A 17,158-nucleotide genomic window follows, 5' to 3' on the forward strand; every position below is an offset into this window, starting at 1 on the left:
TAGAATTGTCAATTTACACCCATATTAGTGAACTGATGATAGTGTGTTCATTGACAAATTAGAAAACAAAACATAACGAGATACAAGAACAAGAAGATTTCAAGAAGAATTTTCACTTTCCATAAAATCCTTCATTGATGTTTTCAGCAAAATTATAGTACATTTACCTTCCGTGGCAATTTGAAGTACAGTAGTATCATTTTCTAGGAAAAACTTTTTTTATTAGTCTTTAATAATAAATCTATATCTTAAAATGTTATGGATAAATTCATTTTGAAAGATTTAAATTGGCATGTACCATTGATAAATTAATGCTTTTAACGGACGAATTGCAAGATCATAAAACATTGAATTTTGTATGAGTTTAAAGTATATTGATAGGAAAAGGTTCATCGAAATATTTGAAAACTGAAATTTGACTCATAAGTGTGGTTCAACCTTCCTGATCGTTTGAATGCAAATGGAGATTCCTCCGTTTATCCTCTACGATTTAGAAGTCATATGACCAAAGCTCCTCAACGAGTTAGACCAAAATAGTTAATTTGGCCCAAGAACTAAATTATCTTGTATTTTATGTAGGAGAACGATAACATTTCCCCATTATAGATTGGCATACATAGACAAACACTCAAGTTCACAAAACTGACCTAAATTAATGGATTGATGTTAATCCAAATGAAATAATTTTACATAAAATATGAAACAGTTTTCCACTATGAGTTTTAAATACAGTGGATTTAAACATCCAACAAACATCTTTAGCAACAAAAGATAGACGATATTTAATATTGTTTTGACAGGTTTTTTCTCTTTTTAATTTGGGATCAGCCTTAAGCTTTTTGTTTCATTTTTAGAAGCAAATATACCAATTGGGAAGGACATTTCATGAGTACCTCAACTGCAAATTTTGGGAATTAGGCATAAATATGAAATAGTTTCAATTTGGAATGGGGCCCAATATCCGCCCCAAAAGGTTCCCAGAAAAAAAACGTTGAAAACCCTATAAATCACAACTATGTCAGAACTGATAGCGTGCTATGCATAAATGGAAAAGAAAGTAGGTTCTGCCAGACAAATGCAATTATAAGCAGTATTCAAAACAGGAAAACGATGAATTTTCTATGATCACAAACACAAAATATTACTGTATGAAGAAGGTGCGGGGACTAGAAGCTAAATGTTTCATGCCGTAATATGGTGAAGTCAAGCTTGATCAAAAGCCGTGGGGGGGTGCCACTTTGAATATGTAACTTATGTAACTCGACTTCTTTCTGCTATTATTACCTGGTAAGATTTTCTTCAATTTTGTGTCAGCAGTTATGCAAGTATCTTAGTAAACACTTATTATACCTTCCCTGTTCAAATTTCTGCATCTACACAGAACATTGGCAGCTTTGAATGCAGTAAATAGAACTGGTCAATATAAAATGAATATTTTTCTCTGAGTGAATTATATCAGATAGATGGAATTTTTATATATGTCAATTCCAAAAAACAGGTAATTCGACCCACTTGAGACAGAAGCATAGAACACTGGATTTCTACCACAGTGGTAACCCAAATTTCATGTTGAGTTTGCACCAATATGTAGCGGAACTGAACTGGAACGATCGTCAGCGACCAGGTAGAACCTCCATCTAGAGTTCGGAGGGTCCCAGGTTCGAACCCTGGTCTCGCCGTACGCTTTTCCTCTCCTATTACAGTGGTGCCTGTGACTATAACCCTTGTTTCAAGCATTTGGTGTAAGCTTGGCAAGGGGAACCCGAACCTGGGTTGTAAATAGTTGCGTCTTCGCCCGAAGCAAACAAGGAGGGAGGAATGTAACAGTAGTGGAACTGGACTGGGTCGATCATTGGCGACCAGGTAGCTCAATTGGTAGAGCGTCTGTCTATAGAGTTAGGAGGGTTCCGGGTTCAAACTTCGGTCTGGTCGTGCATTTTCCGCTCTTATTACCCTTTTCAAAACATCTGTTTAGATAATAACTCCACAGTTACAAATCAAAATCAACCCCATATTTGCAACCAAAGAAAAAGGTCACTGCATCCATGGATCTGATAGACCAATTTATTAAAACATCAAAACATTTACTTATGAACTAAACAAGTTACCACTTACCCAAATCTGGAACCCTCAGGAGCCTCCCAGGCAAAGGCATTACTGCAAATGTAAAAGGAAAGCAACATGTTTAAAATTACTCGACATACAGTGGGAAAGAAAAAAATCAAACCCTCGGTAATTTCGTCATAATACAATTCTTGTTTTATTAACTTGAAGAAATTCTAATAAAACACAGTATAATATTAAAGCTAACCAAGTTTAAATTTTATCAACATTTTTTTGACACAAACCACAAAAGCATACTTTCCAACTCTCCCTATTTAAGAGAGACTTCTGATTTTGGACCCTAAAATTTAATATTTACAACCAGTGAATTTGCTAAACTATTCCTACCCTGGTATAATCTAAGATCGAATGATTTCACCTGAAAGAACAACAAAAAATTTGTAATTTTAAAGGTTGATTTTGTCTCTAGGGAGTATATATATACACACATTTTATTTCTTTTTAATTTTGAGAATGCAAAATCTTCCCCATCGAAAAGCATAATATGGACTCAGTATAATTTATTGAAGAAATTCTGATGAATACCTATGTAACTTTTTAAGAAATATCAACATTGTATGAAGATGTCAAATCATACAGAGTTGTATTTTAATCATCTAACACTTTCACTGAACATTTCCTCGAAGGACACAACATAAAATGAAAAAAAAAATGTGACTTTCATAATATTAATGCTATTCAAAGTCATGAATAAAAGAAGGTTTTCTTAATTTTTTTTAGGACTGCACTGTAACCCAGAATATCTGGTACATAAATAATACTGTCATTTTTTGCTGACAGTGTTTAGTAAAGAGTCATCTTTTACTCGGCCTATACCTGTCTCCCCGAGAACCACACTAGGTGTAGTTATAAAGTACTTGACAATGTGTATATAGTGCATAACATATTACCATATTGGGGGTGTTTTTTTTGTGTTTGTTAACCAGCTTAGCAACTAGGTGAACTTCGAATCATATATTAATGTCAATACTCCACTGATCATCACAATAGGCTAGCTGCATAGCTGAAATCATATATACAGCACTCATGTTAAATGATCAGAAAGTGCTATGTCTTCTTACAGGTTCCGATCCGATCCACAATTCCTAAGCAATTATTTCCATGCAAATGCCAGATATCAAAAATATGGTGGTGAGATGATTTATAATCAATGACAAATAGATTGAGTGATAAACGAATGTCTTTTACAAGTTGACAAGGGCACACCACTCTAAATGACAAAAGCTACAATGAATTCTAAAGTTTTCTTTCAGATTGTTTTTTTAAAGAGCAGTATTTATTCTATTTCACATACATATATAAATCACTAACTGACATGTGGACAGGTATCGGTTTTACTTTTTGCTATCCCCTTATAAACAACATTTACAATATGATACATGGTTCACTCTATGCTCAGGGAGTCTTAACACGCACCTACCACAATGAGTTTAAAATACGTTCTCTAAACCTCATGTGGGTTTTTATATAATTAAAAAAATATACTAAATAAGACAATATCCTCATTCATAATCAAGCAGGTTGCTTTCTGATTGGTCTAAATTGTCCATCAATTGAGGATGGAGGCCTCACTCACCTTGTTTGCGATGTCTGTAATAATATTATAAGTTTGCAAAGTTTGAAGACAAATTGCATTGATTTTAAAAAACAGAAGACGAGCAAGTTAATTAAAAGTTTTTCCCTTACTTAGTCTTTGCTAAAAGCCTGAAGCTGAAAGAGCTAAAATCGGGTGCAGTTTTCACATGAATTAGGCAAAATATTATCCTACAGGTAAAAATCCCACAGACAGGTGCATGCTGGAGCGTTTCACAGGTATTCAGATAAAAGGTATCGTAATTATGTACAGAACTTGACCTTGATATTTAATATGTTATTTAGTATATATTATATCCTACAATGAAATGGGCTTCTTTGAGCTCATAAGGAAGTAATTCTCACATAATTCAGACACACTGGTAGGTCTATCATTAGCATCCTACAATTCACAAATTACATATGAAACCATGCTTTAAATATTTTAGATATTTTTATTTTTTACCAATCTAAATAATAGCTTTCCACCAAAGTACAGACTATTTTTGGGTTAACATAAATTAAAAAAGTGTTTCCACTTTCCTTATGTACACAAGTTTTTAGAGCCTATAGCCCTACATTTCGTTTATACTACAGTGTGTACTTTGTTAATATGGAGCGATGCTGAATACAAAATATCCTTTCCTAGAATTCAAACTTATACAGGCTACTTTCACTTTCATTTGGAACGTAATTTCTGCTAATAATTATTGCAGTCAAACGTCTGACAACAGTGCAAACACATGGATTCTGAAAATACAATTAATACTTCCATGACCATAAATCTTAATTCTTCTTAAATACAATTATATTTTGTCATTAAATGATCTTGAGTACATTTATGTCAGTAAACAGACAATGTACACATGTTTTTATAAAGGGAGACAATCAAGGCCTTGTAGGGGGGAAAAAGAATGCAGGGAAAAAAAATGATGATACATCTCACACTTAAAGTATATAGTGTGACACGGGGCCACACAAAAACAGGTTACACAGTGGCTGTGATTGAATAAAACCCTCGTAAACTTATAACGGTGACACCTTGATTGATGACCGTTACGAAGTTTGATACACGCTTATGACTATATAGTTATCACAGGTAAAAATCATGGCTTGGAGGTGGACAATCAAATCAAGTTCAAGTAAAACAAAAGTCAATTTAACATGAATATCTGAGGCGAGCCATGTATAACGAAAATCTGAGCTTCAGGTATAGAAACAGCCATATCAGTTTGAAGGTAAATTTAAATCTGTTAAAGTCAGTGTATGAAAGCTAGTGGTATATATAATATGTACTGATAAAACCAAATTCAATAACCTGAGTAAATCAGAGAATCTACTAAAGGCAAAACCATTCATAAACTGTTTGTAAATTAAATCTTGGCTAATACCATTATCATTAAATCAGCAAAGTAAAGAAAACACAGAATAAGGCTATCTTCTACATCTGTTACTTGTTCATCAGGCAAGTTGAAACCAAATCTTACTTTCCAAATCAACTCCTGCCTTGCCTGAAAACAATGGATAATGCGAAGAAATGATACATCTCACATTGGGAAAATGATTCAGGTTGTCCGACATGGGGTCGGACCTGCCCCCAGCAATCAACCTAATGCTTAATGTTAAGCCCTGCCCCATTACACATCCATTATTTGTGTAAGAGTTGGACAGGGATCCTTAAGTATCCTTATTCCTAATTTTGAATTGTCATACACAGAAATGTTCCTAGATCAGCTGATTTTCTTAAATTGTCTTACTGTTTCAACCATCATCAACCCATATCCGACGCCACCACTCCACACCCACTCCACCCCAATCCACACCCACTCCACACCCATCCCCCATCCTCAATCTTACAGAGAGGATGGTAAGGCCAAAAGAAATAATATGTGTGTTTCATGTAGCATGCCTGCAAAAAATAAATTAAATTGGTAGGCAAATCATTCTATTTCAATTTAATTGTTTTATTTTCATGGATCAATATTATGCTTTATATCATATTTTACAATGCATTTCTACACATTACGATGGCTATTAATTTGTCAAGAATAGGGTCAGATTCCTAGATCAGGAAGAAAGTACATTTTAATGAGTGAGGCTGTGAACTTTGCCTAGCTTATGAATTAATCTTAGATACAAGTAGGTGATAACATTTCTTTAGGGTCATGCAGCAGGAAAATCAAGGGTAGGTCTGGATACCTGAAACACACAAACTATTTTGGCCTCATAAAAAAAAGTCTTTCGCCTTGAGATTTATTTATTTATTTGTTAATTTCTTAACCCTTTCACCACTGTACAGATCAAAATTGGACTCATCCAAATCAATGCATGGTAGAGTCTACTAAAGTTACATTGGGGCGAAAGGGTTAATGGCCCATCATCAACACAATAGAGACCTGTCTTTAGGGTATTTTACTAACTAAGAGTAAGTAAACCAAGTATCGATAATGCTAATTAGCAAATTAATCATTACCTGCCCACCTGAATTTTATCAAAATGTTACCTTTAAACTCTATGTAACAAATTAAGATTGATTTAAGTGACAATAAGGTGATTTTTATAGTTTTTCTCATTAGCTTTTATCTCCCTGATGTGATGGATGTTTGTATTTGACCTTTTCTGCTTTGATAGCAAGTGTCAAAACACAATTTTATAGATATTTCAACACTATTTCCTGCATTTTAATCTGAAATGCGATGAAGGAATGTGCCTGGACGTTAATCAACTTTTTTGTTAATTCGTAAATCTCAAAAGCAAAAATGATTAAAAGGTTAAATCTATTGTCAAGTGTTTGAAATTCCATTGTTTAAAATAAATTACGGGATTCTAGTGTTAGGCTTACTTGTTTAAACTTTCTGAGCGATAAAAAAGAATCTTTGACATAATTTCAGTATCTTATTAAACACTTCATCATATTGGTGAAATATTACAAATACCAGGATTTACTATTTATTTGATGCCCTTTTTTTAATTTTACTAGGATCAAATTATTGAAAGGATAATTTGTTTAAAATTAAACATGTGAATTTTATTATGTATTATCGTTATTATCAATTCTGAAAGTGGAAAGCAAAAATACCATGATATATGAAAAATTATGATATCAAATAACTTTTCAGATTAAAATCATCTAAAATCTACAAGCTCATATAAATAATGTTATAACTGAATAACCCTGTTTTCTTATCTGAAAAGAAATACTTTCAAATGTCAGAAAAGAGCAGGACAACGAATAAATAAATATATTTCTCAAAGCCGAAAATTAACATGACGTTTACACATCGATTTCAATGTTAAAGAAATCCTTTCGAAATTGGGGAAAAGAGCAGGACGATAAAATTCATATATACATGTAAAGTATTTCCCAAAGCCAAAAATTAACACGACATTTACGCAGCAATTTCACAATATCTGTATTGATACAAGGGTTTGGGTGAATGGACAAATAAGTAAGGGAACAACCCCCTCTGGTGCAAACTTGTCAGAGACCCTGTAACTGTGCACCCAGGCTGCAGAAAATGCACGGTAACAAACAGGTAGTGAAGTTTTCAAAAAATATCAAAGGAACAGAACACAAATAATCTTATCACTCTTTGCCATCCTTCACTTTTGTCCTTATCAAATATCAACTAACCACCCACATTCAATCGCTCGCTATATCAACATCATAAAAGTACAGCTAGATTTTAAACAGATAACACAATGTGCGTTTAAAATGCCAAGAAATAAAATTCCCATTTAACTTAATTTTTCGTCTACAAATATAAATTTCTTTTGAAGCCAATTGACATGAAAAAGAGGCTTTTCTTTAAGCCCATTATCCCTCGGGTCTGTAGCCAGTGCTGTCTAGAAACTTATCAAAATGGGTGTTCTATGATATATTGATTTGGGCTCTGTTGGAGAAAGTCTAGGTAAGGGATAGTATATATGTATTTCTGTGTTTCACACCTCACTTCAGACGAGTAGACACCCTTTAACAGATGAAAACATTTATACATGTTACAAAAGTCTCTTTCACCGATCGAGTGTTCTTCATTTACATCACAACTGTGCACTGCTATTAAACTACATTATGTGTAACCGAGCTCCTGGACAAAATGCTGAAGGTTTTCTTATGTTTTCACGACTAAGACGTAGATAACACGCTGCTAAAGACGACACAACCCCGGACCGTAGCCTGGCTGCCACTTTTCTGCATGGTCGTTCATTTTTTACATCCTATTAAATTTTTATTCATAAATGTACAACACTGAATAATATGCTGCATATTTTGACAGATTTTATCGCCGAGTTTTATCCACCACTTTTCTTAAAATGTTTAAACTTCAATGTTCTTAAAAGGGTCCATGAATTTAATATCAATACCTTAACGAGTTCTCTGTCGAAATCTCTATTGCTTTAGCATTGAATGTCAGCCTTTTTTTCGTTCACACTCATACCAAATAAAGACATTTATATCTCATAAAATTTACATATGTTTTGTCGTTTTGGGAGCTTTTAGCACCATTACTAGTTTAATCTAGTCTTCGTAATTCACTTCTTCATGTCCACATGCTCAACAAAGACATTACCCTTATATTAAATACGATGCATTTCTGCATTTCTTGCATTAATCAAAGATATATATACATATTTATGAAATTATGATAAACATATGTTACAAGCAATTAAGTTTCATACTTTATCTGGTATATTGGATATTAATGTGCACACACAAAGCTTAGGGTTAATATTCAAGCAACTTGTCATCCTTAAAAAACAATATACATCTTACTATAATATAGTCGTCGCTCTAAAGGGGCCCCAAGCAAGTTATTTAAAGTAATAGATAGTTGAGAAGATATTAAAGGGTCTGGTCGGGAAAAAAATACAAAATAAATGGGTGTAAATGCGTTCTCTGGCCTTCCAAAAGTTATACCACGGCAATATGATGGTCGAGTTCTGCTTGCAATGTCCAGTTTTGACCACTGAAATGTCGGGGAGGCCCCGCGTAAATTTAACGCAGATCTATTTATATATGTCACATGGTTGTTTCGAAAATGAGGCAGTGAAGATAACAACAATAGCACGCCATCATGTGCCATGTCGGACTCAACTAGCGGACAAGACAGCAATACTATGCGTAAATATTTGTTTTCAAAGGTCATGTATGATGCAAGTGTAGTATTCCTACCTATATGTTGTTGTTATATATAACGGTATTGATACCTCGTGCCTGTCAATGACTTTTGCATGCATCTTTTTCTTTCGCCGCAATGTTTACATTTGGCCTTGTTGATGACGCGCATGCGGTTAAATTACATCACTGATCTTGGTCAATTGAGAGTTTTAGACTGTCAGGTGACGATTTAGGATTTCTTAAATATAATTATAATTTTTACTCTTGGGGAGTGAATTTCAGCAAAATTTGAATCGGTATGTTTCATAAGAATATATTTTAAACATGTGTATGCCATTTTAGCAAATATGACATTTTTTCCCCGACCCGCCCCTTTAACCAAATTTACCCCACCTACTGAATACTATTAGTAAAAAAGGAAATATTTAAATGTTATCAATACCATTTTATTTTATTTCTAAAAAGGAAAAAAGAACATACATTAGATATCTATTAATTTTTTGTTTATTATTTCTGAAATAATATTCCTTAATTATCCAATCAAAATAAGACCAAATAAAAAATGTTGTTTGTTTCCAGTTACCCTATCTCCCCTAAATTTTGGTGCCTACCCTTAAAAAACATTTCTCAAAACTTTCAGGAAAGCACTGTTAAAGTCAAGAAAAGTCACCTTTATAAACCTTGAAAAATGAATAGCAACATTTTTAACCTACCTACATGTACTCTTATTTGTTCAGACATGTAGCAGAAATGTTCAGTATTTTCGTAATAATATTTCTGTCCAATTATTAGTGATGGGACGAAGATCGATCATAATCCAAAATTTATCGGTTAGACCTTTCCGATAATCCATGTAATTGGTTTATCATTGAAATCAAAGTATTTCAATGTCTTCCATGTAAGGTATTCTTTGAAAGTCATATATTCTGATGCTTTATACTATATTATTGACAAAAATGCCTAAAAGTTGCTTGATATCCATTAATCATAAGCGAACGAAACCTAATGTACAGTGAACAACTCGGTCTATTGATGTTATAGTATCGTTCTCACTTTATTTGGGTATTCAGTCCCCAAATATTATGAACCGATTATGCAATCAATCATCGATCGGTTTACTACTTCCGATTACCAAAATGATTATCGATTATGATTTTAAACCAATTGCCCGGCACTACCAATCATATTTAAAACTACAAGTAATGTAAAATCGTTCTTTTTATATATATATCTTCTACAGCATGCTATTACCTATATAGTTTATCTGGATTGTCCTCGGCTTGGTTATAAAAGTAATCGAGTGCTAGAACAATGAATACTTCCAGCATTACAGATGTATTTTAATTAAATTCTACCGCATTAGCGAATTTGAACATTTTTCATTAGTTAAAAACCAAAGATAATGTACTCTGTGTGTATGTGCAATGCTGTTCAAAAAAATCTACCAAGTATGACTAATTATATATATATATATCTTAGTGAACAAACATTGACACTTCCAGCTGAGCTTTGAAACAAGGAAGTATATATGTTTAGGATAAATTAACAAAGGATGGAACCTATTATTAGATATTTCTATATAAAAGCAGTTCCTCCAGCATGTTTAATTGTTTTTACTGCATGTACCGGTATGTTGCATAGCGACATCCCAGCTATAGCCCCAAAATGAAAAAATCTAAATGATGCAACTGATGTCTGATCACAAGTCAAGTGTTTGCCACTGAAAGAATATTGAAGACAAATTTAACTGGAACTGTAAGCCAAAGACATACTTATCCGCCACACTCAACCATTGAAGTTTATAATATCTCAGCCAATCAGAGGCCAAAGCGGCCATCTTAAATCCCGAAATTCAAAGTCAGTCTTATTATATTATTTTTTTCCCTTTGTATCACTGCCAGAAAGTTTTACTGTAATTCATTACATAATTTTGGAGAATACATCTGGGCGAGGCTTGAAATGACAAGTTCAATCTGAGACGTCGGATGAATATGTGTAGTAAGGTTATAATTACCTACAATGGTTCTTTAAATACATTTCATGTTTTTCTGCAAATCATTGCTCACCATCACTCTGTATTAATGTTCACTTTGCTTCCCGAAAAACTTGACCCAAACAACAAAGCCAGACAAAACACTGAGGACGGAGTATCAACATATCTGGTTACCATAGCATAAAATGAAACTCAAATGTCAAGAACCCTTTCCTGATAAATGCATAACAAACCTTTATGAGTTCCAGCTAAAATGGAGTTCTTACTACCAGATTAATACAACAGCTTGTATCAATCATGTCACAGTGTAAAATAAGGAACCTTTCGTTACCTAAAAACAGGCTGTATCCTTATGGTAGGATTATAAAAGGCATTATTTTTCCATGTCTTCCTCAATATTTATATTTTTTGCTATTTATGCACATGGTACTAATTAACAGAGGTATGATTCCTGGATAACATAACAAATGTTACAGATGTACCCTTCGTTTTCTCCAGATCAAAGGATATTTTACATCCCCTCTAAATTTTAAAGTTCTGCCTAAGTAACACTACCCCTCATTCCCAGATTTCAAATTTGGAAAGAGAAAAAAATGCTTACAGGAACAATCTATAGTTCACCATACAAGCTAATAGAATTATCCCTTGATAACAATACAGGGCAGAAGAATGACCAGGTCAAAGAGGTCTGGTCCGTGGTATACCTTCAGGTCAAAGGTCTGGTACTTGGAATACCATACAAGGTAAAGAGGTCCTGTCCTTATAATACCATACAAGGTAAAGAGGTCTGGTCCTTAGAATACCATACAAAGTACAGAGGTCTGGTCCTTATAATACCATACAAAGTACAGAGGTCCTGTCCTTAGAATACCATACAAAGTACAGAGGTCCTGTCCTTAGAATACCATACAAAGTAAAGAGGTCTTGTCCTTAGAATACCATACAAAGTACAGAGGTCCTGTCCTTATAATACCATACAAAGTACAGAGGTCTGGTCCTTAGAATACCATACAAAGTACAGAGGTCTGGTCCTTATAATACCATACAAAGTACAGAGGTCCTGTCCTTATAATACCATACAAGGTAAAGAGGTCTGGTCCTTAGAATACCATACAAAGTACAGAGGTCTGGTCCTTATAATACCATACAAAGTACAGAGGTCCTGTCCTTATAATACCATACAAGGTAAAGAGGTCTGGTCCTTAGAATACCATACAAAGTACAGAGGTCTGGTCCTTATAATACCATACAAAGTACAGAGGTCCTGTCCTTATAATACCATACAAGGTAAAGAGGTCTGGTCCTTAGAATACCATACAAAGTACAGAGGTCTGGTCCTTATAATACCATACAAAGTACAGAGGTCCTGTCCTTAGAATACCATACAAGGTAAAGAGGTCTGGTCCTTAGAATACCATACAAAGTACAGAGGTCTGGTCCTTATAATACCATACAAAGTACATAGGTCCTGTCCTTATAATACCATACAAAGTACAGAGGTCTTGTCCTTAGAATACCATACAAGGTAAAGAGGTCTGGTCCCTGGTATACCTTCAGGTCAAAGGTCTGGTCCTTGGAATACCAAACAAGGTCAAAGAGGGTCTGTCCTTTGAATACCATACAAAGTACAGAGGTCTGGTCCTTATAATACCATACAAGGTAAAGAGGTCTTGTCCTTAGAATACCATACAAAGTACAGAGGTCCTGTCCTTATAATACCATACAAAGTACAGAGGTCTGGTCCTTAGAATACCATACAAAGTACAGAGGTCTGGTCCTTATAATACCATACAAAGTAAAGAGGTCCGGTCCTTAGAATACCATACAAAGTACAGAGGTCCTGTCCTTAGAATACCATACAAAGTACAGAGGTCTTGTCCTTAGAATACCATACAAAGTACATAGGTCCTGTCCTTAGAATACCATACAAAGTACAGAGGTCCTGTCCTTAGAATACCATACAAAGTACAGAGGTCCTGTCCTTATAATACCATACAAGGTAAAGAGGTCTTGTCCTTAGAATACCATACAAAGAACAGAGGTTTGGTCCTTAGAATACCATACAAAGTACATAGGTCCTGTCCTTAGAATACCATACAAAGTACAGAGGTTCTGTCCTTAGAATACCATACAAAGTACAGAGGTCCTGTCCTTAAAGTACAGAGGTCTGGTCCTTATAATACCATACAAGGTAAAGAGGTCTTGTCCTTAGAATACCATACAAAGTACAGAGGTTCTGTCCTTAGAATACCATACAAAGTACAGAGGTCTGGACCTTAGAATACCATACAAAGTACATAGGTCCTGTCCTTAGATTACCATACAAAGTACAGAGGTTCTGTCCTTAGAATACCATACAAGGTAAAGAGGTCTGGTCCTTAGAATACCATACAAAGTACAGAGGTTCTGTCCTTAGAATACCATACAAAGTACAGAGGTCTGGACCTTAGAATACCATACAAAGTACATAGGTCCTGTCCTTAGATTACCATACAAAGTACAGAGGTCCTGTCCTTAAAGTACAGAGGTCTGGTCCTTATAATACCATACAAGGTAAAGAGGTCTGGTCCTTAGAATACCATACAAAGTACAGAGGTCTTGTCCTTATAATACCATACAAAGTACAGAGGACTTGTCCTTATAATGCCATACAAAGTACAGAGGTCCTGTCCTTATAATACCATACAAAGTACAGAGGTCCTGTCCTTAAAGTACAGAGGTCTGGTCCTTATAATACCATACAAGGTAAAGAGGTCCTGTCCTTAGAATACCATACAAAGAACAGAGGTTTGGTCCTTAGAATACCATACAAAGTACATAGGTCCTGTCCTTAGATTACCATACAAAGTACAGAGGTCCTGTCCTTAGAATACCATACAAGGTAAAGAGGTCTTGTCCTTAGAATACCATACAAAGTACAGAGGTCCTGTCCTTAGAATACCATACAAAGTACAGAGGTCTGGTCCTTGGAATACCATACAAGGTCAAAGAGGTCCTGGCCTTAGAATACTATACAAAGTACAGAGGTCTGGTCCTTAGAATACCATACAAGGTAAAGAGGTCTTGTCATTAGAATACCATACAGAGTACAGAGGTTCTGCCCTTAGAATACCATACGAAGTACAGAGGTCTGGTCCTTATAATACCATACAAGGTAAAGAGGTCTTGTCCTTAGAATACCATACAAAGTACAGAGGTCCTGTCCTTAGAATACCATACAAAGTACAGATGTCCTGTCCTTAGAATACCATACAAGGTAAAGAGGTCCTGTCCTTAGAATACCATACAAAGTACAGAGGTCTGGTCCTTAGAATACCATATAAAGTACAGAGGTCCTGTCCTTAGAATACCATATAAAGTACAGAGGTCCTGTCCTTGGAATACCATACAAGGTCAAAGAGGTCCTGGCCTTGGAAAACCATAAAAGGTCACAGAGGTCTGGTCCTTGGAATATAACAAGGTCAAAGAGGTATGGTCCTTTGAATACTATACCAGGTTCAGAGGTCTGGTTCTTCAAAAATCACAAGGTCATTGAGGTCTGGTTTTCAGAACACAATATCTTAGGAATAGAATGAGCTAAGGAATACCACAGATGGGTAGCTTACATGGGTAATAGATATTTCCCAGGGATCATAATTATAGCTCACTTGTATGATGTTCCAAGAATAATATCTTTAAACATTTTAATAAAGTATATAAAAGGTGTGATTCCTGGATCACAATACCAAGTTATTGATGTTCAATTAAATGAACAACTCAGCAACGTGTAACAATTCCTATGGTTTCTTATAACCATTAGCCCTTGTAACACCTCATCTTTGTTAATTTAAAAAAAGAAGTACCAAGCATCTATACTTAAAACCATTTGCTTTGTCCGGTAGTAAATGTCACAATAATGTGTCCCTTTTTCTGTGTTAACTCAACATTATATAGCAACACAAATAAAACTTGAATGAGTGATGATTATATATGCATTGCTTATCGCTCTTTATGGTAGTCATCTTTTAAACCACATGACAAGTTGTGGAAAGGGGGATGGGGATTAAAGCTAACCATGGTCGCATGATGAAGAGTAGGGACCAGGGGATGATTGTTCAGGGTAAGGGGGGTTATCAGACACATGAACATCCACACCGTCCTTACTCTCGTCCTGTGCACACATGTGCCCCTCCCCCACATTCATATATATATATCTACCTGTACAAATAAGAATCGAGTAATTATACATAAAACGATAGAGTAACGCCTGCTGTCTGTAGCCGACTCTTATAAGAACATGTTGGATTCTCGTGAACGATTTGGTTGTCATTTCACCGAACAACTTAGATGTCAACAAATTTAACACGGCGGTATATGTGACGATTTTGACTTCCCCAAACTAATGAAAATACATGTGTGTGTTTACCTGTCTCCGATAGGAGGGGTCCGCACATGGAGAGACATTTAAACCGACTGCATGCGTCCCTCCACATCTAGCCACACCCTGGTCAGCCCTTCCCCGGGGGTGAGGGTACGGTGAGCCTGGGGGTGCGGACGACAGGACGGTAACGGTCTCGTCTGTCGCACATCCGATGTAATTTCAGCAATATCAACTCAGACCGGGGTAGCGTGAACGTGCTTCGGGGTCAAAATAGCAGACGACTCTTTCGGAAGAAAATCTAGGTTACACGATGCATGGATGACGTTATGGTGCTTGAATACTATACAACTCGTGTCTCGAGAGAAAGTTTATAAATGTTCATAGCGTACACAGGAAAACCGGAAAATCATTTCATCTTTGAACGGCAGCGACCCATGTGTCCAAACAAAACAGGACAGCGCACACGTGGATTACCCCGCATGGGCCTCAGGAAAGGAGGAGAACGGAAGGCGGGAAGATACTTGTACATGTAACCCCGATTATACACATATACAATTGTATATCACAGACTGGACCTCATTATTTACAGTCAAAATCATACATTTTCAAAACATAAGGCGAGCTCTAACGAGATTAAGGCTCACGTTTTGCCCAATTTGATAAGACTATAAATAGCCATGTCGCGTATATTTTGCAGACCTTGACTTAGATCTGTATTTTTTTGTGTCGCGTAGATAGCAGTGAGATCACGTTTACAGATTGTGTAATCGAGGACCGTAATACAATAATATGCCGAGACAAGTACAGATAGTGTCTGTCGACACAGGTTGTAGTCGTCCACGGAGAGATTAATATGTGCGGTTTCTTTTAAACTTAAGGTTGTCGGAGAAATGAAAAGAGACTTATGTATATATATAATATTTCAATGCGGTCAAAAAACGGGAACGTCTAGCATAGTGATAGACCGAATCCATGTAGGTATATATGTGTTGTACAGGTGAAGTATCTAGTCACAGAATTTAGTTATTAAATTCTATGGTATAATGTATCATATTTTGTTATACTAAGGTGTATAAAATAATGTTAACAGAGAAACACAATTCTTATAAATCCACGGACTTGGATCTATCAAAATTAAATTCGTGGAAAACCAAATATAAATTGAAATAATAAGTTCTGGGGTGATATTACAAACGACAAATACGGTGGAAAACCCAGGATTTTAATTCCAATGAAAATTATCTGGCTATTATTTGGGGGGGGGGGGGGGGGATTTGGGCTGTATCCCCCGGAATTTCAATAAATGGACCCGGCCGCTGATGTTTCTCGCGGCCAACTCCTGAAGATTCGTCCTCCATAATAAACAATGATGAATTTGGACATTTGAGTATGTTTTTAGCATATCAAATTTATAAACAGATAAGTTATGTTATCGGAATACAGGTGGAAAGTCTGAGGTCACGCACGGTCGGGAACACGCCAACAGTCGAGGTCACTGGGTCGGGTCAAAACAGTAGACTACAATACGTGCTCCATGTCAGTAGCGATTGTATTTAGACCCTTTTATATACATGCAGCTATTACGAGTAGGCTTGTTTTGAAGTGTGTGTACGTGTGTCAGTGTTTTGTTGTTTTCCTGGCCACATTTTATAAGATGAACGTAACACGCACACAAGCGATCATGCTTGCACCTTTAAAAATGTTAGTTTGTATTTATTTACGTATATATCCTGATTAGAATGAGGTCGGGTAGCGCTAGCATCAGATCTATGTCAGGTGTCACTTTGTGCTTCTCGGTTTTGTCAAGGTCAAGATCAAACACAATACTGTTTGTTCATCGCGCATCCCATTTTTTCATGTCAGAAATTTTCACGACCAAACATAGTATCGGTGTTTAAACCAGAAAACAAGGTCACGACGAGGGTGAAATTAAACAGCAAATCATCTTACTGCTTCCTCTGGACCGTACAACTGGTCCCCGTATCATGAA

General features: G+C 35.6%; 1 protein-coding gene across 4 annotated transcripts in view; it reads right to left on the minus strand.

Moving 5' to 3' along the window:
• The window catches only part of LOC110440544 (protein trachealess-like), a 130,918-nt gene that overhangs the window by 91,086 nt on the left and 22,674 nt on the right, over nt 1–17,158 (minus strand). For 2 of the 4 annotated variants that reach the window (XM_021483681.1, XM_021483680.1), the window contains exons 1-2: nt 15,214–15,713; nt 2,116–2,157 (exon numbers count right to left, since the gene is read on the minus strand). In XM_021483681.1, coding sequence (XP_021339356.1) covers nt 2,116–2,157; nt 15,214–15,251 — 80 coding nt within the window. In that variant the 5' untranslated portion in view covers nt 15,252–15,713. Of the gene's footprint in view, nt 1–2,115; nt 2,158–15,213; nt 15,714–17,158 lie in introns of those variants that run through there. The other 2 variants (XM_021483678.1, XM_021483677.1) reach the window with 1 other exon arrangement.

Source organism: Mizuhopecten yessoensis, unplaced genomic scaffold, assembly GCF_002113885.1.
Source record: "Mizuhopecten yessoensis strain PY_sf001 unplaced genomic scaffold, ASM211388v2 scaffold11185, whole genome shotgun sequence".
Lineage (NCBI taxonomy): Eukaryota > Metazoa > Mollusca > Bivalvia > Pectinida > Pectinidae > Mizuhopecten > Mizuhopecten yessoensis.